Source organism: Coturnix japonica, chromosome 1 (assembly GCF_054131305.1).
Source record: "Coturnix japonica strain WE chromosome 1, WE-NBRP24, whole genome shotgun sequence".
Taxonomy (NCBI): domain Eukaryota; kingdom Metazoa; phylum Chordata; class Aves; order Galliformes; family Phasianidae; genus Coturnix; species Coturnix japonica.
In genome coordinates, this window is record NC_140663.1 from 159,099,084 (window position 1) to 159,120,134 (window position 21,051).

Consider the following 21,051-nt stretch of genomic DNA (forward strand, 5'->3'; position numbering starts at 1 on the left):
ACCTCAGTGTACAAAAGAAGAGATAATGTGTTAGTCGTCCCACACAGGGCTGATTTAGGCTGTGAAGCAAATGCCTGAGTCATTGGCATGGGCCATGGACTCAAGCAGTGCCTGGTCCTGGGAGAAACAGAAAACACATAGTTTTTCTCACCTTCCTTCCTCTAAAACCATCAACAAGCATCATTCTACGATACCATGAGCCATGTGTAAATGAAGAAGGAAAAAACCTGCGAGTGACTTGCGGAATCAAACTCCATAACCACGAAGTAGTTATAAAGCAGGTATGTTTAATGAGTGATGCACATACACCCAGCTTTCATTTTTATACAATTACTTTCCAGTTATCACAGTAAGGAAAAGAACGTAAAGGAAGACTATGGCATGCAAGAGGCCTCTCAGTGTCTGCATCAAATGTGAAACAGGAGTCTCAATGTATGAATTGATTGATCGACATGCCTTGCACTTTGATGTCTTTATGCATCACTGATAACTATTTTATTACTTAGTTTCTTTAAGATAGAAAATAAATACAGAAAAGAAGATGTACACGATTGCAAGACCACGGAAGTACAGAATGGCTTTGGTTGGAAGAGACTGTAAAGACCATCCAGTTCCAATCCCCCCGCCATTGACTGGTTGCCACCTACTAGCTCAGATTGCCCAGGACTGATCCAACCTGACTTTCAATGCCTCCAGGAATGGGGCATTCACAGCTTCTCTGGGCAGCTGTGCCAGGGCCTTGCCACCTTCTGAGTGAAGAATTTCCTAAAAACACCTAAAAATCCCTTTTATTAGTTTAAAGCCATTCCTTCTTGTCCTACCAAACCATGGAAAAAGTCTGTCTCCCTCCTGTTCATAAATTCACTTTAAGTATTAGAAGGCCACAATAAGGTATCCTCACAGCCTTCTGTTTTCTGCTATCAGACTAAACTGCAAGCACATACTAAAACTGAGACAGATTCGTGTTGAAATTAAAGGCTAAGCTGAGATGCCAGAATTAAAAGAAGGTGGAAGAGTCAAAATGATATACAATATGAGGGCTGCTGTGAAAGTAATGCCTCCTAATTTAAAATGTTGATGTCAGAGGAGGATGCTGGTGGTATGGCAGAAGAGACTGAACCTTCTCACCACTATTCTGTCACATGTTGTTGTAGTGTGACAGCTGGCAGCAGAGGGGCAGTCTGACAGAATAGCATCTGACAGGGGAGTGCAACTGAAGAAATGATGTGGAATTCCTCCACACAGAAATAGCTGCACCCATTGACATTCATCACTGCTTGCTGAACATTATGGAGACCAAACAGTATGAGTTTGCAGTAATGAACATATACCTCTACTTGCATTCCAATACACTTTTATAGCACTAAAGACAACAGTCCAGATGACTTTAAGCTTACTTGGTTAACCTATTTTCAAAAGCAAATCAAGTAAAGCTTCTCCTATGTATACTGCTGACCTACCAAATGAAAGACTACACCCATTTTTCCATCATCTCCATCAATTGCTTATGGCAAGCAATTTGCATTACCTGGGAGTTAAGTGCCCTTGAGTGTACAGTAACAGCGCTGCAGTGGATTTCACAAATGCAGTGGCAGTAGTCCAGGCACACAAACTACATTAAAGGGCTCCTATGTGACACAGAACAATCTACGGACCATTATTACAAGTGTGATAATCTGGGAGGGTGGAAAGAACTGTGAGATAGAATAACTGATTTTTTAAAATAAAAACCTTCCAATCACAGACTAGAGGAGAAATTCACATGGGCACAACAGAACAGGGATAGTGGAGAACAAGCACAAGGCTGTTCATAGAATCATAAGGTTGGAAAGGACCTACGACATCATCTAGTCCAACCGTCCTCCCATTACTGTAGCTACAACAAACCACTAAACCATATCTCCCATCAGTATGACTCTTATAGTAAAAAAGGCTGATGTATAGGGGAGAAAGGAAAAAAGATGCTGAAGGAAAAACAAACTAATTAAGAATCAGAAAAGATAAAAAATAAGAAGCAGCTATTGAGAAAGAGAGACTCGGCCCTATACAAAATAATATGCTTTGAGAGTCACCAGCAGACTAAATCACCTCAAGAAGAGCCTGTTCAGGAACTGGGAAGTGTGGGAGCCTTGGGCATGCCTGACTCACCACACTTCAGATGTGACAAGGCTTTTTTTTATTATTGTTATTATTTCTTTTTTGGACTGAGGAATAAAGTTTTATTTCTTAAGGTGCTGTATAACAATTACACCTTTGTAGAACAAGGATGTAATTCAGGTACTAAATCCCACACAAATGCCACTGCCCTATGTTACCTTTTAACACTATATTCCCATTACTTCAGCATTGCTTCAACTCAAGAGAATATGCCTTTAGTAAGTTTAGCTGTTAATAAGAAGCCTAGTAATAGTCGTATTTAAGTAATATCACTTTTTTATGTACTATATCTCCTCAAAAGTCAGTATGATTGTGCTTGTTCCAACCCCTGGAAGTTTAAAAGCAACACTTCCATCTGAAAATGGAGACACTGTTTAAAAAAAAAAATGTATTTTTGTTCTACAAATGATTTCACTTTCAAATTGCTTCACAGAAACACCTTCAGTTTTATTAAGGATGAGCTAATATTCTGGTTTTTTCCCCTAAAACCTTTTAAATCCTCCTTGTAAAGATGGCCTCACTTCTTTGCAACAAATCCTTTGTCTTTGTACTAATCTGCTCTCTATTTTTAGGTGCATTTCAAAAAATTTCTTAAAAATTACAAAGAAGTACATTTTGCCACTACAATCACTGAAATCCTCCGATTTTTACCTCACTTTTTTAACATACAAGATAGGTAGACTGAACTATTAACTACAAACATTATAGGCACCAGTGCAAGTGAGGAATTCAAAGCATGCATGTGAGTATTTAGTGATGTTAATTTCTGGGTATTCAAAAAACAAAATAAAACAACAACAACCCAGCTACACTGAGTCCACATATCCTCAAACTGGGCTCCCACAGAAAATTAAATGAGAGAACCCTACAGCAGTGAGAAGTATAAACCTACACTGCAGTCATTAACTGTACAGCTCCAAAGTGAAGTTAAGCAAAACAGAGTTTGAAGCTCTAGAAAAACATTTAGATGGAATCAGTTACTAAGTATTAAAAAAACATCCCCACAAGCAAGAAACATGAAGCCAAAAAGTCTCTTTTTTTGGTTCCAACACTTTAACACTGTTGGCTAACAAAATGTAATGGTACTTTATTTCTATCTATGAAGACTGTCTTGGGTTTCAAAACAGAATAAGCTGTAACTGGAGTCAGCCACTAGGTTTCTCCAATATTACCAAAAATGTTTAAAAGATACTGGACCAACATTCAATATAGCATTTCCTACCTGAAAATATAGAAGGTCTTTTCTTGGAGCGCCTTGGATGTATAGGCTCTATATTCTTAATATTTCTTTGAAACTTGCCTTTAAAGTCATTTTCTAGCAAGATGTCTGGTGGTAAACTACTCCTTCTTGTTGATTTATGATGATTCTGACGAGAATTCAGTTTACTCCTAGTCCTGGAGTACAAGCTGCTGTCATCAACTGCCATTTTAGAGCATTAGCTCTTACAGCGACTGCAGTGTAAAGCCAGCTGACCATCCAAAAGGATTCTGCCCAGTGGTTACAGAGCCAAGCAATCTCAGATGTTCTCATGGCTAGCTCAGCACTTGCCTGGGAAGTTGTGTGAGTCGATAGGCGTGTACTGCAACAGGTGTAGGGTTACCGCATCGCCCCTCCTTGCGCCACTTCCACAGCGCAGGGAGGAGACGCTGAAATCATTAGTTTGAAAGTTCTGAGGTAATTAGGAAGTTCAACAAACCTGAACCAGCAGCACACTCTGAGCAAAGGGGAAAATGCAGCTCAATAAGAGGCACTGTCCTCTGGGTTAGTATCATTTGTATTTTACAGAGTTTCTCTGATGAGCTCTTTAATACTTCATTATCCTCACAAGAGAAACAGCTGTTGCTAAACTCTAAAAAGAAGGAAAAAACATTAGAAAGTGTGGGAGAAAACAACAAAGCAAAGCAAACTGAAATAGTCAATTGCCCAGGACTTGCCTGGGAAAGGTACAACCTGAGCAGCATGTTTGGGTTCTTAGTTCTGCCCTTTGCCAGTGGTACATTTTAAAGACTGATAAACACAAAGCACAAATGGCCACGTTACTAGGTTTCTCTGGTTGTCTCCTCAAGAAAGAATCACGTCATTTATATTCTGCAGACAGAATCAGAGACCTGTCTGTGGGACTGATTTTCTGTACATATAACTGCTGACTACTAAACACAAACCATTCCACTGTGCACATGAAGAATGTGGTCTGTGAATTCTCCATCTAAATAAAAGCCAAGGTGCTTAGTACAAGTTCATAAATTCTCCTTGTTTTGTTCCAGTTATCCCAATGAAAGCTATTGAGCACCAAGAACACAGTCTTCCTTTAGAAAGACGAAAGGGCAAACCCCTTTTTCTGTGGAACTGCTGATTTTTATAACTATAATGGCATCATAAATGAGACAAAATTCTTTAGTAAATCAAAACTAACACATTTTTTTTAACAGTAAACATTTTTCTTACTAAACAAAAGTAGTATAGCGAAATGAGTAACCAGAGTGGCAGTTTTAAACGTCAGCAACTAATGGTATGGATACTTAAGCAGATTTTATCAACTGCAGACAGAACCTTATTTCTCTGAATCATCACAAATGTGCGGAAGAACTTCTTTACATTGAGGGTGACGGAGCACTGGAACAGGCTGCCCAGGGAGGTGGTGGAGTCTCCTTCTCTGGAGATATTTAAGACCCACCTGGACGCCGACCTGTGTGACGTGGTGTAGGGAGCCTGCGTTGGCAGGGGGGTTGGACTCGATGATCTCTAGAGGTCCCTTCCAACCCCTACAATTCTGTGATTCTGTGATCTGAAACACTCATAACAGAATCACGCAAAGGCCCAGGTTGGAAGGGACCTCAAGGATCATGAAGATCCAGTCCCTCCACCACAGGCAGGGCCACCAACCTCCCCATTTAATACTAGACCAGGCTGCCCAGGCCCCCATCCAGCCTGGCCTTGAACACCTCCAGGGATGGGGCATCCACAGCCTCTCTGGGCAGCCTGTGCCAGCACCTCACCACTCTCATAGTAAAGAACATCCTCCTGAATCTTCCCCCCACTTAAAATATGCTTACTTTAATTACTTTCCCAAAGGCAGGATACATTTTACAGTTGGTGTAATGATATAGAGATTAGATGCACCAAATATTGTTTTTGTGCGAAATTCAGTATAACCTTCATTATTGCTGACAAGGAATAAACTGCTCACCCACATGGTTCTGGAAGGGAAGAGTGGAAATGACAAATTTTTATGTGAATTTATGTATACTTATGCATATTCTTAGCTTAGCTATTCAACGTTTTATTATGGTAGAAATTGAGGAAAATGCAAAAAGTCTGCTGGATTTTCTTCTTATATCTCTAGATATAGAATTGTAGTTGGCTGGAAGTTGAAATTATGAATGTAATAGTCCAATCTTAGATACACTGGACCTACAATGGGTTCAGAACAAGCTGATTCTTTAAACCAAACTGATTTTAAACAAGTACACACTAACTGCAAGGAAAAAACAAAATCTGTTTTTTTCCAGACTTGCCAATCATTCAGAATATCTTCAGCAGTGTTTATACGCTGAAATAAGCCTTTGAAAATCCCACTGGATTTCAAAAGGGGTTAGGTGGGAATTAGGTTGTAACCAAAGGGAACTGTACGCCTAATTTGGCTGGTCCTTTCTAAGAATTCCTCTAGGTTCTTTGAGCTAAAACACTTATCTCATGCTCTTCTCATCTCTCTCTCTCTCTCTCTTTTTTTTTTTCTTTTTTTTTTTTAATAATAATTTTTATAATAATAAACAAGTCAGAGAAAACGTCCTTTTTTCCATCCTTTTCCCCCAACTCCACTAGATTTTTCAGCTTGGACTGAACCAACAGAAAACCATTCAGTCCACTCCTAACAGTCCAACTAAGCCAGAGCAACTCAATCAAGAGCTTTTCAATATAACAGAAAATGCTTAAATCTGAGCAAACGTAAGTATTATTTGGATTCTGTGTGCACACTGAAAAACTACAAACACTTGAATGTAGGAACTAATATTTGAGGAATGTTAAACTGAAATTTGACAGCAGCATTTAAAAAAAATTCAGCATCTTCAGTAAGTGACCTAACCACCAAGATACGGGATATTCTGGAAAGAGCTCCTAACATTTCCTGCTGAAACTGCTCCAATGTGTATAAATAATTAAATATTCATTAGAAGAGTGACTTGAAACTGTCCCAGATTCTAGCCAAGTGATACAGCTGCTGCACTATACAGTCTTACTTTCTTCAGCTCAATGAATATTCATACCAAGTTGGGCAATTCCAGCAAGAGGAATCGCTGCTGGGACACTCAAAGGTGTGACAGGGACCACACTCTTTTTGACAAGGGGAGTTCTTAAACCAGCAGTGGCACATCGGCAATCTAAGAGCAGACAGCTGAAAACCCCAAACATCTCATCTCTGAGTATCCTTTTCAGGATCTATTCTAGCAGGTATACTTCAAAAACTAACTCAGATCTAATATTCAAGACAGGCAAATAGTGTGAAAACTGAAAATCACTGGAATAGGCTCCCCAGGGAGGTGGTTGAGTCACTGTCCCCGGTTGTGTTTAAGAGCCGTTTATGTGGTGCTCAGGGATATGATTTAGCAGAGGGCTGTTAGTTAGGGTACTATGGGCAGGCTGCAGTTAGACTTGATGATCTTTGAGGTCTTTTCCAACCCGAGTAATTCTATGATTCTACAATTCTGTTCTATCAGTAGAGACACAGGCAGCTGTAAATGGGAAGCTGAGGCTCTTAGAGGTGTCTGAATGTTGTTGGGGCTGAGTGTCCAGGTGCCATTTTCATAGTCTAACTCTTCTGGTGCTTTATGTATGTAGCTCCTGATGGAGTTTTTCTTATCTTCAACAGAACGTATGAAAACTTGTCAGATTAATCCCAAACGAGACTTCTATAGAATAAGCTACAGCACAGTCCAAAAAAACAGAAGTGGGAATACAGGAGTAAGAGGGACCCTGAAGAACAGTTTGTAAATTAAAAGATGAAGTAATGTAAGCAGAAGCTTAGAAGAAAATAAAATAAAAATAAAAATAAACAAAATAAAAAAATAAAAATAAAAAGTGAGATTAAATGCAGACAGAAAAGGGAAAAATTCTTGATGAAATTTGAGATTCTGCTCCACCAAAGCACCCAGGTTGCAGTGACAGAATCTCTCTACTACCTTCTACTTTCTGCTTAAAGACAAATGCTTTGCAATTTTAGAAATGGAAATACATCCAGAAGGAACATAAACACCACCACCAAACTGCAAGCACGATATGTGGCTATAAACTTCTTAACTATTAGGGAATTACTCACAAAGTGCCTATTACATATATTTAGGAATCCAGGAAGAAATAGAAAATCAAGTAGCCAAAATATTAAAAAAAATAAGTTAATAACTGAAAATTATAGTGGAGACTGGAGAATAGAATAGTTATGTATACATTTTCAGAAGGATACAGCGTAGTTGAAGGAATTAGACTCCACTAAGCTTTTTATCTGAAACAGTGATTAAAACAATTAAGTGTTGAGTAAAACACCGTGATTATAATATAACAGGACTAATCAACATGGTTTCTATGGGAAAAAGAAGCATTACTAATCTACTACAGTTGCTTGAGCACAGAAGATAAAAAGGACTATTTATTTATTTATCCCATCAAAGGTTTAGACAAGAGATTTCAGAAGAGTCTCTGAAAAGTAAGTAAATAATTACTGCGTCAAGTTACCAAATGATGGAAGCACTCAGATAAGGCATGGGATTTTGTAATTTGGATACACTTTTAGGGTGGCACAGGTTTGTGCACCTCCAGTTGGTTCTATGTAGTTTGGAATTCTCCTACAATTTTGAAAGCATAGTCTAATGATTAAAAAAAAACAACAAAACAACAACAATAATTAATAGCTGAACTTATGATCATTAGGTTTATCCACTATGTCTGGAGGCTAAATCAGGACATCACATCTCTTCCTTACAGCATAATATCAAATTTTACACTCTGTAGTTTCTATGATTATTTCTTTTCATTAAAATCTGGTAAATGAAAGCCTACAGAAAGTGGTGTTTGACAACTGAATTGTGTTTAGACTACACTCTGAACAGATTTAAGGCTACAGAATTAGAACCATGCAGTCTAGGTCACAGAAAAGTAAGTTTTCTCACTGGATAAATTATCATTACCTTTTGGATTAACACCATGGCAGAAAATCTAGTTATATTTCATGTGCAGTTATCCATGTATAATTATGACTACATTAGAGCTGTCACTTCTGTCTTCAGCTGTTGGAAATATTCTTGCTCATCAACAGTAGGAAAAAGAAAAGGTTTCCTACAGTGTTCTCAATGTCTCAGCCACCATACACTGGTTCTAAAAATCTGTATTGTAGAAGAAAAACTGCCACCACAGTCAGTTCCCATCAGTGCAGTAAAGCAATGCCCACATCAGTGTACTTTTATTCACGCACCTTTCCACCATGCTATATGAAACAAGTTAGAATGGTACATAAATACTGTCAAGGAAGGATTATGTTGAAAGGCCTGCTATGGCAAGAGAAGACCTGAGTTTTACTAACATTGAAACCAACCCAACTCAATAAAAGTAAATTAAGTCCCTTATTTCTACTTTAGTGTAGATCATGGTGTCTCCTTCCTTGTCACTCTAGCACCCACTTTTTTGAGGCCATACAGCAAACCATAGAACAAATCTAAAGTTATTGTTTTCTTTATTTTTAGCCATGCTACCACAGAGAATAAGAACACAAGGCCAGGGACATGCATGTCATTTCCTCTAGTGACTGCGCCAGATAATGCCTGGTTAAAATCTTTGCAAAATTAAGGTTACAAAAGCAATACACAAGCTACTTACTGCATTTGCGTGGGTTTTACAAGTGTCAGAAATGTCTGAAGAAATCAAGTTGATACCAATCAAGCTGGGACTTCTTCAGCATCTGCTTGTCCAAAAAAGACCACTTAGCATGAGAAATCCATTCAGAAAACCTTTTGCTTCTTCTCTTTTTCTTCTACAAAAGCACTTATCAGCTGTCTCATCCCCTATCCACAGCAGAACAATCACAGATCAGTGAATGTATCTTTGCTATGAAGTCTTCAATCTCTTTTGTTTTGCTTTTCAAACAATAAGTTAAAATGCGCAAGAATTACAAACAGTCAAAAAGTGAAGAGCACATAGAGCTGTTCAAACTCTACAGATGTTACTCAAAAGTGACTTGTTTAATTTTCTGAAATAACCTGTCTGTCTAAATGCATAGGATGTGAACTTCTGAGAGAACTCTGCTTGAATTAACCAGCTTATTCTACAGCCTAATGCTGCCATATACAAGAAGCCTAGATTTGGTAACAGTCTTAGCTTCCAAATACACTATCCCAAGTCAAGCATCAATTTCAGAAGGGTTTATAAGAGGATGAGGTTAACACAGTTGCTCTCAAAGACACCAAGGAGATCATTTTAGATTCACATTAATTTCTACCCTTGTAGCAAGCACTTGACTCATAGAACAGCGTAATTAGCACTTAGTTGCCAGGCTACATCTGACCCTAGAGCAAGCTAAATGAGAGTATGAGATGCTAGTCAGACTATGCACTGCAGCATGACATTTACTGCTTTAATTTGTGATAAACTGATATTAAATTAGAGTTGCAGAAAACAAAAATAAGCATTAAGCCCAGACAACTTCTTGCCTACTTAAAATACACTCAGTCAAAATGTGAACAAGAGAACACAGCTTTTCCAGAGTTACCTTCTATGCTGTTATAGTGATTTTAATAGATTAATATTGACAAGAGATTTGGCCTAGTGTTTCAATTGCATTTTCTTTCAACTGAAAGAAGATAAGCATGCTGTTTGCTAATAATAAACAAAATCTGTGGATAATGCTGTAATTTTGTTCTAAGACAGTACTAGTCCCTTGATGCTTCATTCATAACACAAGCTTCCCACGTTAACAAGGGAAGCTGACTCATGCCACAGCCTTTCACAAGCAGAACAATTTGTATGCTATCAGACACAATAATTTCACTTCACACTGATATTTCCATTACGTGATAGCTGTTACAGCCTTATTTTCAAGAGGACTCGAAAGTTGATCCTTCTCCAACTGAAAAGCAGAGCAAACCCTGGAAGCAGGAATTTTCTGGCAGGCAACGGTATAAACAGGAACAGCTTAGGAACTGAACTGGCAGAGATGGATGAAGCCCTGCAGATGGCCTCAGCGCAGTCAGGACACATTGCTGTGCCCAAGCGACAGCCCAGGGGCTTGGTATTTTCCAAAGATCAAAGGCTGAGGGTGGAACTTCCCAGAATCTGCATGGCTGTAACACTCAATTACAAAATCACTCCCGCTCTTATTGCACTGCAATCTGTTATAGTAGGCCTATGCTCTAGATGCAATTGCATCAGAGAGACCTAAAGAGTAAAGTGAAAATTTACCTAGTAGGGTACAGCACAAGTCCTAAACAAAACAGGTCAGTTGTCTCAGTTTTTCCAGTTGCATTCTGTGTAGAAAGGGAATACTGTATACAAGCAGGCCAGAAATATGAAGGCTACACATTTCAGAGACAATTTTCTCCTTAAGACCATTCATGAGTACACAGTGATTCACTTAAATTTTGTTAGCAGCTACTAAGAGAAATAATGACAATCCATTTCTGGTTCTGTAAAGGAGTATGAAATATACAGACAAGAAAAAAACAAACAACAAAAAAAGTCAGAATACTTGGAACCTTTTAGAAAATATAGTTCTAATGAAAATTTCCCTCAGTTCTAAAGGGCTTATTCTGTTAAGTGAGGTCACTGTCCAGAATAATCCTAGAGATTTGGAAAATCCAGCTCATAAAGGATGATGAAAATTCTGCTTCTCATGGAGGGTCAAATATATGGATTATTAATAATATAGAGACTTTTAAAAATTCCAGTATTGGAATTCAACGTTGCATCTGATTCAGGGCTGGATGAGATGAAATACAGAGAGATGAGGAAGATCTGAAGCAGAAATAGTCTCTTGCTCAGGGTTGTGCACTGCTGTATTTCATGAAATTTTATTAAAGAAGAAGAAAGGAAGAAGAGAGCTACAAGAAGAGGCCTTATCCTTCAGTAAAGGCTGAAACATGAGGGTATGTAATATAATGGGACAGATCTTAATTGGGTTTCATACCTTTCCTGTAAAGCTAGAGAAAACAAAGAGAAAAAAAAACAACCAACAGGGACAATGTACTAGAAAGCACTCTGAAGTACCAGACTGAAAATACAGAAAGAAAATCCTGCTGTGCAGCCCTTTACTCCTGTATATGTTTAATTTGGGGTCTTTTCCCCCCCACCACATCTGTGTATAATACCATACTAAATAATGTGGTCACTTTGCTTTCATCACATCCTTGCTTGTTATCAACTAGGACTTCACACATCATATGCTACCAAAAGGACATGAACTTGAAACCCCAGGCTGACACTCAGTGTTTTATGACTGTCCACACAAACTAAAAGAAGATAACAACTATTACCAGCCTTTAATCCAGTAATAACATTTAGCTCTTCAACAGTTCTTTCCTAAAACTAGAGACCGCTTCTGAATCCACATAATGAAACAAGATTGTTCATCCTTTACTAAGAATGAACTTCAGACCATTCAACTTCTACTTCAGTTTGGATCTAGATGAAATTCATCTACTCAAATCTTAGGAATCCAGATCACTTTCCCTCTAGCACCATGTACATTCCAAATGAAGGCTGCCATGATCCTCCATGTCACCCAAGCCAACAACTCCAAGAAAAAAATAGGGGAGAACCATGTTTGGTCTTGTGGGATTGTATTCCTGAAATCACTGCTAGAAAGCACTACTCTCCTGGCTCCTACTGGCCTAAGCTTCACCTGTACTTTCATGTTGGGACAAACTGTTCTCTAGATCCTCAATCATAGAGTCATAGAATCACAAGGTTGGAAAGGACCTAGAAGATCATCCAGTCCAACCGTCCTCCCATTACCGTAGCTACAACAAACCTCTAAACCATATCTTGTAGCTCCTCATCCAGATGCCTCGTGAACACTGCCAGGGATGGCGACTCCACCACCTCCCTGGGCAGCCATTCCAGTGCCTGACCACTCTCTGAGAGAAAAAGCTTTTTTTTATGTCTAGTCTAAACCTCTTCTGGTGCAACTTGTGGCCATTTCCTCGGGTCCTCTTTGTTGCCTGGGAGAAGAGATCAAAACTCTCCTCATCAAAACCTCCCTTCAGGAAGCTGTAGAGTGCAGTGAGGTCTTCCCTGAGCCTTCTCTTCTCCAGACTCAACAATCCCAGCTCCCTCAGCCGCTTCTCATAAGACTTGTGCTCCAGACCCCTCACCAGTTTTGCTGCCCTTCTCTGTACATGTTCCAGGTCCTCAATGTCTTCCTGGCAGCGAGGGACCCAAAACTGAACACAATGCTCAAATTGAGGCCCTACTAGTGCTGAGTACAGGGGGGATGATAACCTGCACATCTCAGCTTGCACATCTACTTATTTTCAGAAGTGCAGTGGTTTTAGCCGCCAAGTATACCCTCCATCTTAGTTTGTCCTTTCAGAATATATGCAAAGATATTCCCAAAAAGATGGATTCTGTACGTGCACTCAGCCAAACCTAAGAGTTCAATATTTGTATTAATATGTATATGTATATTGTGTATATTAATGTTACACTTATTACATTTATATGGATAACAACTTCCCACTCAGGTGAGTTTCACTTCTAATTTGTTCCAATTAAGACCAAAATCGATTAAAATAAATGTTAACTATTGTAAAACTATCTAAGCATACCATCCTGAGCATAAAAGAAAACTGTTACAATTAATGAAGAAATTTCCAGGCTATAAAAATAATGAACAAGAAGAATCCATTACTCTGCAGATAAAATCAGTAACTTAAAACTAGTTAACATAATTTGGTAAAAGTAAGCACCATCAATATATTAAAATTTTACTAGAAATTATTATAAGATCTGTAAAAAGACCAGCTGAGATCAGCTTTATGAGTACTTCATACTTCATCGAGACCATGCTTCCAATATGTTTATGAACCTATATTCCCACTCTCAGTGTTTTTTTCTAAGCACCTTTTAGGTACTTATGCCAAACAAGCACAGTACTGCAGGTGTCACAGAATCATAGCAGCAAGCTTCAGATACATGGTCAAATAATCTCAAGTACTCAGAAATCTCAAGTACTCAGAGCATGAGCCATGTCCAAACATCAAGAATTACATTTACAAATAAAGATTAAAGGGAGAACTTGGGTGTGACTCCAGACTTTTCATTTCCCTTGTGGGTGACAGAACCTTTGCAGATTAAGCAATGTGCCACAAAGCCAAGTTCTTCTCCACAACTACAAAATGAAACTCAGCCTCCAAAGCAGTTGACATCCTTATTCATCTCTGCATCTAAAGGGATGTGGGAGGCAAAGAAATCGGGCCAGGCTCTTCCTGGTGGTGCACAGTATTAGGATAAGGAGTAGTGGCCTAAAACTTGAGCACAGGAAGTCCCATCCTAACAAGGGTGATGGAACACTGAAATGGGCTGCCCAGAGAGGTTGTGAAGTCTAAGGAGATATTCCAGACCCATCTGAACACCTACCTGTGCAAACTATTGTAGAGGACCTGCTTTAGGAGGGGGTTGGACTCAATGATCCCTTGAGGCTCCTTCCAACCCTTACAGTTCTGTGATTCTGTGAAATCAGTAGCCCACTTCCCTGGACAAGAATGAGTTGTGGCTTGCCACTTCTTGTCCATTTACACCCTCATGTGTGAATAAAAAAAGCAGAAGCTCCATCTAAACCCAGCTTGCAAAAGCTGCCTGGGCCGCAATGGGCAGCCAGCTAATAATATGTTATTTCTTTTGCAAAAATTGAATATTTAGAGCCATATTCTGCTGGCAACAGCATCAAACAGCAGCTTTATCATTTAAAATTTCCTCATTTAAAGCAAGATACGTGCTTAGAGCAAATTCACTTTGCCAGAAGAAGTATTTCTAGCTCACGTACAACAGCAAAGATCAGACACACAAATCCCTCCCACTGTACTCCAGTTTATCAGTAAATATCTACTCCAGTAGACCTGTAGGACTGATTTGTAAACTTAGCTGTACAGTAATTAACTGCAAATACTTATTTTGCATTTGGGCACTTTTAGTAAGATTCAGTTATCTAACACTGCTATGCAGGAAGACCCCCTTTTCTGCCTACAGAAATAAATAAACACAAACATTTTAAAGTCCTTAAACATAATTCTGTCACCTCTCTAAACTGCACTTGAATTAAACAAATGTGACTTGTGCTTAGCCAAATCTGAATTCCACACTGCAAAAGAGAAAATCCTTAGGTTTCTAAAACCCCCTGCAGGAACTGAAATGCGACATCATTTCCTTCAGAAGTCCAATGTAACTGACGTCTCCCCTGCCTCCTACCTGCAGTATTATCATATCAACAAAATGAAAGGGACATGTACATTTTCTGGGTTTTTCTGTGTTTTTTTCTTTCCCTCACACTTAAGAGATAAAAGATGTCAGGCAGTACATGAGAGAAAGTGTAAAAAATAGGAGGAAATGTGGTCACCCCCAACCACAGGAAGTGGCGGCCAACGGCAAGCAACCGCCGCTCAGCGCTGTCTGAGTAGCAGCACTGCCTGGTAGGCACCCCTGGGCTTCAACGGTACATGGAAACCTCCAAGTGCTTGAAGACTGAAAAAATAAAACTCAAAATATGAAAGAGAATTCCCTGTGTAGACTGAATTGAATTCGGAGGGAAAAAAATGAAAAAGAATGAATCAGAGAAACGTATAAATATTTTGATGAGATTCTTTACGACAATGTAGTGGCCTGAGCTAACTACAATTTAGACTCATCTGGCAATTGTTAATTTGCAAGAATAACAGCAGATGCATTTCAAAACAGAATTAGCAGAAGAGAGTGGCTGCATTCACATTGCAACCTGTACAGAACAGACGAAAAGACAAAATAGATCACGTGTTTAACAGTTGCTCCTTTTGGGACTGTTGCTGTGTATCCCTGCTCACAGCTGTGCTGGCTGAATGCTCACACGATAAACAACATTTTATTTTTTGAATCCTGTGTACTATTGTATGCAGTGAATCAGAAAAGAAAGATCACTTGCAGGGAAGAACACAAGAGTTACTTTCCTGAGCACAGGCTGCAGAGTTGATCAGTTTTAAAGTGAGGTTACACAACCTTATTCTACCTAGTAACAAGGGTGAAAACAAGTGAGAAAAACACTGTTAATGTTAAACCAGGTTACTGCAGGGTTACCTTCAAGCCAGACACTCAGTGGAGCAAGCATTTATTTTAAGACACCTGTTTGCCCACTGACTGCAAGCCCTCATCAACGCCTATCACAGCTCTCCAAGAAACTCCCTTCCACTCCTTACTTTCACTGTTATCTCTGTCCAGGGTTTCAAAGCTGGGGAATTTATTTCACATAAAGTCAATTAAGAGTTCAGTTAGAAAGAAAAATCCTTGCCAAGGTAGATAAATCCTGCATCACTCCCAAAGCACAGAGAGTCTGACTGAATTCTTCTCATAATTCATTCCACAGTCCAGGAAGAGGCATGATCACTAATTCCTTCTGCCTCTTGCAAATTCAGATCCAGGTTTTTTAGCTTCCAAATTAAGAAGAGTGGCAAAATACTGAGAAAAAAGTAAGTTTCACTGTAAGTTTCACTGGTCTGCTGTAGGTGATTTAAAGACTTTGGTATTAAAATGATAATACTGACATTGAACTCCTTGAGTACAGAATGTACAGCCCTGTTGTTGTATGCTCTCGTGGCTTGGACAAGCTGATTTCGGACATTTAAGAGTAGTTTCAAGAGAAGTAATGCCTGTAATAGTACAGAATATCGTAATTTGGCTTATCTCTGGGAAAGTCAGGTTGTTACCAGTCTCCAGGAGAGGCGTGGATGGAAACACATTCCTAAATGCTTCTGTAATTATACAAATATTCAAGAGAAAGTGATAATACTATAGAAACTAATTATTTAGGGGAAGGCATGTTTCAGTAAGATAAATCCTTCGATCAATTTGTGTTAGGAATTATCACTCATGGGTTTTTTTGCATTTACACTACTGTCAAGTTAGCACTATAAATGTAGCCGATAAAGCAAATATGTCTGGACAACTTTCATCTGTGGAAGTGAGAAGTGTGACAGCAGCACTCAAACTTAGTCATGGAGCTTCAGAACACTGGATATATCGTTTTTGTCTTCCTTTAGTGGAAAATTTGGGCCTTTTCTTCCAAGTCCTGATTCCAAGTGGCAGAATAACAGGGAAACGGTTCTTTCAGCACAGAGTGCAAATGTAATAAATATTTTGGGGAGGGAGAAATCTAATAGAAGGTGATAGATAGCCTTAATAAAGTCATGGAGAAATCTCTGTCTCTGCAAACTCCATTGAATAGTGCCACATTATAGTCAACTTCTTAGAGTTCCTATGTCATGATCATAGAATGGCTTGGGTTGCAAGGGACCTTAAAGATCAACTAGTTCCAATCCTCCTGGTCTTGAACACTTCCAAGGATGAGCCATACACAGTTTCTCTATTCCAGTGCCTTCATCACCCTCATAGTGAAGGTCTTCTTCCTTATATCTAATCTGAATCTCTTATCTTACAGCTTAAAAATGTTATCCCTTGTCCTACCGTTTCAAGTCCTTGTAAAAAGTCTTTCTCCATCTTTCTTATAACCTCCCTTTAAATAATGAAAGGCTGCAATGAGGTCTCCCCAGAGTGTTCTCCAAGCTCAACAACCCCAGCCAATAATGATAGGAATATTCCACCTCAGACATCCTGCAACTCATCCTTCTCAAAGGCTATATTCTCCTGTGAGGAGTTTTGGTTTTGGATAGAGCTAGATAGTCTTCAATCTCCAGGCAGTATATGCTGTACTTTTATTTAGAAAGCAGAAATTCCTTGCTTTCAGATTGCCTTTTTTTAAGAAAAGCATTTAAATCTGATGATAAATTTACCTTGCAAATTTCTGTTCAATACATTTAAAAGACTAAACATCCTAGGCCTCACAGCATAAAGATATAGTTTATTCATCCAGGCCTTGAAAAAACTCATAGGTGTCATTCATCTCTTGTCTGTATTTATATCTCACTGTTGAATGAAAATCCCATAGCCCCATATCCAGAACCTTAATACATGCTCTACCACTATCATTTGTAAAGGTAGAAAGTTTTCTCACTTTTCCTCTAGGATCTCATTTCTATACATCCAAGGACTGCTTCTAAGCTACAGCACCATAAGGCCAGCAAAGCCAACCAAGCTATGTAGAAAAGTCCTTGGATTTGCTTCATGTTACTAGATCAAAGAATTTTGTATTTGAAACCCTACAGTGTGTTTTACTGTAGTACTTAAGTAAACAGTTGACAGATGGATCACTTCATGGATAAGAAAATGGCTGAACAGTTGCACTGACAGAGCTGTGGTCAATGGTCTGTGTCCAGGAGGAGACTGTTGGCAAGTGGCGTTCCTCAGGGGTAAGTATTGGGACTGGCGCTATTTAATCTCTTAGTAATATCAGCGAGTTTGCCAACAACACCAAGGAATGTGGTATAGTACACCCTGGAAGGAAGGGATGCTATCCAGAGGAACCTGGACAGGTTGGAGATGTGGACCTACACAAAACTCATGAAGTTCAGCAAGGCCAAGGGCAAGCTCCTGCACATGGGTCAGGGCAATCCCAAACACAAGTACAGTCTGTGTGATGAGTGGACTGAGACCAGTCCTGAGGATAAGGACTTGAGGGTCCCAATGGATGTGTGTGAAGCCTAGAAAGCCAATCCGTGTCTTGGGCTACATCAAAAGAGGGGTGGGTAGCAGGGCAAGCAAGGGAATTCCCCCTCTGCTCCACTCACATGAGGCCTCACTTGTAGTACTGCATTCAGTTCTAGGAACTCAGCACAAAACAGGCAAGGAGCTGTTGGAGTAGGTCCAGAGGAGGCCATGAGGATGAAGAGAAGGCTGGAGCACCTTTCCTGTGAAGACAGGCTGAGAGAGCTGAGGCTGCTCAGTCTGGAGAAAAGGCTGCTCCAGGCAAACTTCATTTCAGGGTAGGCTTAGATTAGACATTATGAATAAATCCTTCACAATAAGAGTAGTGAGGAACTGACACATAGAAGCTGTGGATGCCCCATCCCTGCAAGTGTTCAAGGCTGGGCTGAATGAGGCCCTGGGCAACCTGGTCTATTGGGAAGTGTCCCTGTCCCGAGCAGGGGAGTTGGAGCTGGATGGGCTTTAAGGTCCCTTCCAATCTAAGCTACTCTATGAATTCACATGACAGTCATGCCATAATATTACTTCAGCTTCTTCATTATTGACTAATACCCCACCAACTTCAGACAACTGGTAAGTAGCAGCACTGTGAAGGAGTACTTCAGTGAAATTTTTATATCACCCAGATTCTAAAAAATGATACTGTAAGCTTTTAATCCTAAAGGCTTCTTACCATAACTCTCACAGAGCCAAAATCTACCTCAGATACAACACAGAAATGATTTGTGAGCCAGATTTTTGCAAAATACTGAATATAATCTTTATGTCACGCAGTATAAATTTAAAAAAAAAAAGTATAAAATCTACTGTCCTAGAAATATACACATATCCACATATATACACATATAAACATATGCCATATCCACAAGTTATCTTAAGTAAGTCATAAAATTTTCCAGAAGATTAACAGGCTTGCACATCAGCTACAGAAGTACAAGAACTGTCATTCATGGTTTTCTGAGGCCTCCCCAGTAGAATTACATCCGAACAAATCAACAAACTCCTCAGTATAGGTGTGGTATACACAAAGACAAGCAGAGAGCAGGACCAGGTCTTCATATCTCATTATTTGTTCTCTCACAGTTTGTTCACGCAATTCCTGAGCTTTATGCATCACTGGTTTAATTTGGAATGACAACCATGGTCAGCCTAATCAATAAAGAGATGCACAAAGTGAATGACTCAAATGGGTTTTATTGTATAGCTTCTAAGACAGTGATTAAGAAACTGGAAAAATTACAATAAAGTGAACTTCAAAGTAAATCTGCCTGCTTTTACACAGGTATCAAGTTGATTCCAAATTAGGAACTGAAAGCTTTCTATCTCATGTAACACCGAATAACTGTACTAATAGAATGAAATCATCCTATCAAATCTTCAAAAGGCAGGTATTTAGATTTCTGCTGCTGTTATTGTTGAAATTGTACCCAAACTGGCAATCTTGATTTGCTAGTATAGTTCAGCACCCACATTAGCCAACGTAAGGCCCAGTGCATGTTTATGTAAATGACTGGACAAAAATCCACTGTGAACGAAATCCAAACCTTTGTGCAACTTTAGCTAAATTTATTTCACTCTCTCTGGAAAGAAAGTAGGTCAGCATATATCTCAAAATAGCACATCAGCACGGAGGAAAAAAAAGTAGTATTTCTTTATCTTCCGACTTTTTAGCTCATTTCTCTATAGAGGGAAAGCAGAAAGTCTTCCCTTTACTCTACTCTAGGGATGAACCAGTGAAATTAAAAAAAGAAAATGTTTATTTTTTAACAAGGGCCCCAAATCACTCATCTGCACAGGGAAAATGCTAACCACTTATATCCAAGCAAAAGAGCACTGAGTTGAACCATTTAAGTTTTATCTGAATATAAGCAAGGTAAAAGCCAGGAAGTTTAAAGTGTGTTTAAAATGCTGTACTGGATATGTATCACATCCTGTTCCTTGTACATCGTGTTCCTTCTATCAACAATCTATTTGGTAAAATATTTACTTTGGAATTAAGGGCACACTTACTGTGATTTTGTTGTTCATCTTGTGTTATTTTGAAGAAGTATGTGCTGTAGCAATAAGAACTGTTGCCTATTCTGTGATACCTTACATGCTTTTCCTACTCACACACAAAAATATTTTCTTTAATATAAGATGCATGTCTCCCACTATTTTTTTTACCCTTTTTCCCCCCTCGTCTTTTTAAGGAACCCGAGAGAAAAACAAGGAAGTTAAAAACTCAGCTTCCAGATATTTATAGCTACAAAGATTCTGAAGAACTCTTCTGGGTTTAATATTGACAGAACCTGTGTCATCAACTATTACAATACCTTAACATGTAAAAAATAACAAGAACAGCTATTAAGGAGAATTAGGCAATATTAAATGATGCATATCAGCCCTAAAAGCTTTACTACCTTGTTCAAGTTAATATTGACACTGCTGGCTACAACATGATAAATGATGGTGATCTGTTTCCCAGAACACTGGTATTTTTAATTAAGAAAAAATTGTATTGCCTCCCCCAAATTCCAAGTGTCAGTCCTCACTTAGCTCTCTGCATTACTTTAAAATGACTGTTTGGAAGACACTAAACATTGGTGGTATGACCTTTTGAGTTCAGTGTTTTTTATGCAACCAGCAGGAAATTCTAAAAATAGCAAAAAACATACGTTTTTTAAGTTCTTCTTTAGAATAAATTTAAAAAAAAAAAAAAAAAAAAAAAAAAAAAAAAAAAGAAGAAGAAGAAGAAGAAGAAGAGGAAGAAGTAGTAAAAACAAGAACCCTCCTGCTCTATGCATGTATGCTTCTCCTCAGTTTTTGGGCACCGAGCTTTCATTTATTTTCCTGCATCAGTCCAACCCCATTTAAATGTCATCCACCAGCTTTTGAGCTGCATATTGAAGTACAAGAATTTCTGGATATACACTCAGACTCTGATAATTACAGAATTGGACTCCTCCATGCAGCCAGGCTGCAGCATGCTTAAAGTCTCTCCAAAAAGAGACCTGAGAACAACTTCCTAAATCTAGAGGATCTGCGCTTTTATTTTACATTCAATAAACCAATGTTTGCAACCAGAACTT

The 21,051-nt window shown here is 38.9% G+C and overlaps 1 protein-coding gene across 4 annotated transcripts in view; it reads right to left on the minus strand.

The window, feature by feature from the left end:
- Positions 1–21,051, minus strand: part of FRY (FRY microtubule binding protein) — a 223,574-nt gene that overhangs the window by 164,663 nt on the left and 37,860 nt on the right. For 2 of the 4 annotated variants that reach the window (XM_085536265.1, XM_085536271.1), the window contains exon 1: positions 3,380–3,752. The exons of the other annotated variants lie outside the window; for them this stretch is intronic. In XM_085536265.1, the coding sequence (XP_085392391.1) occupies positions 3,380–3,584 (205 nt within the window). In that variant the 5' untranslated portion in view covers positions 3,585–3,752. Of the gene's footprint in view, positions 1–3,379; positions 3,753–21,051 lie in introns of those variants that run through there. 4 annotated transcript variants of the gene reach the window in all.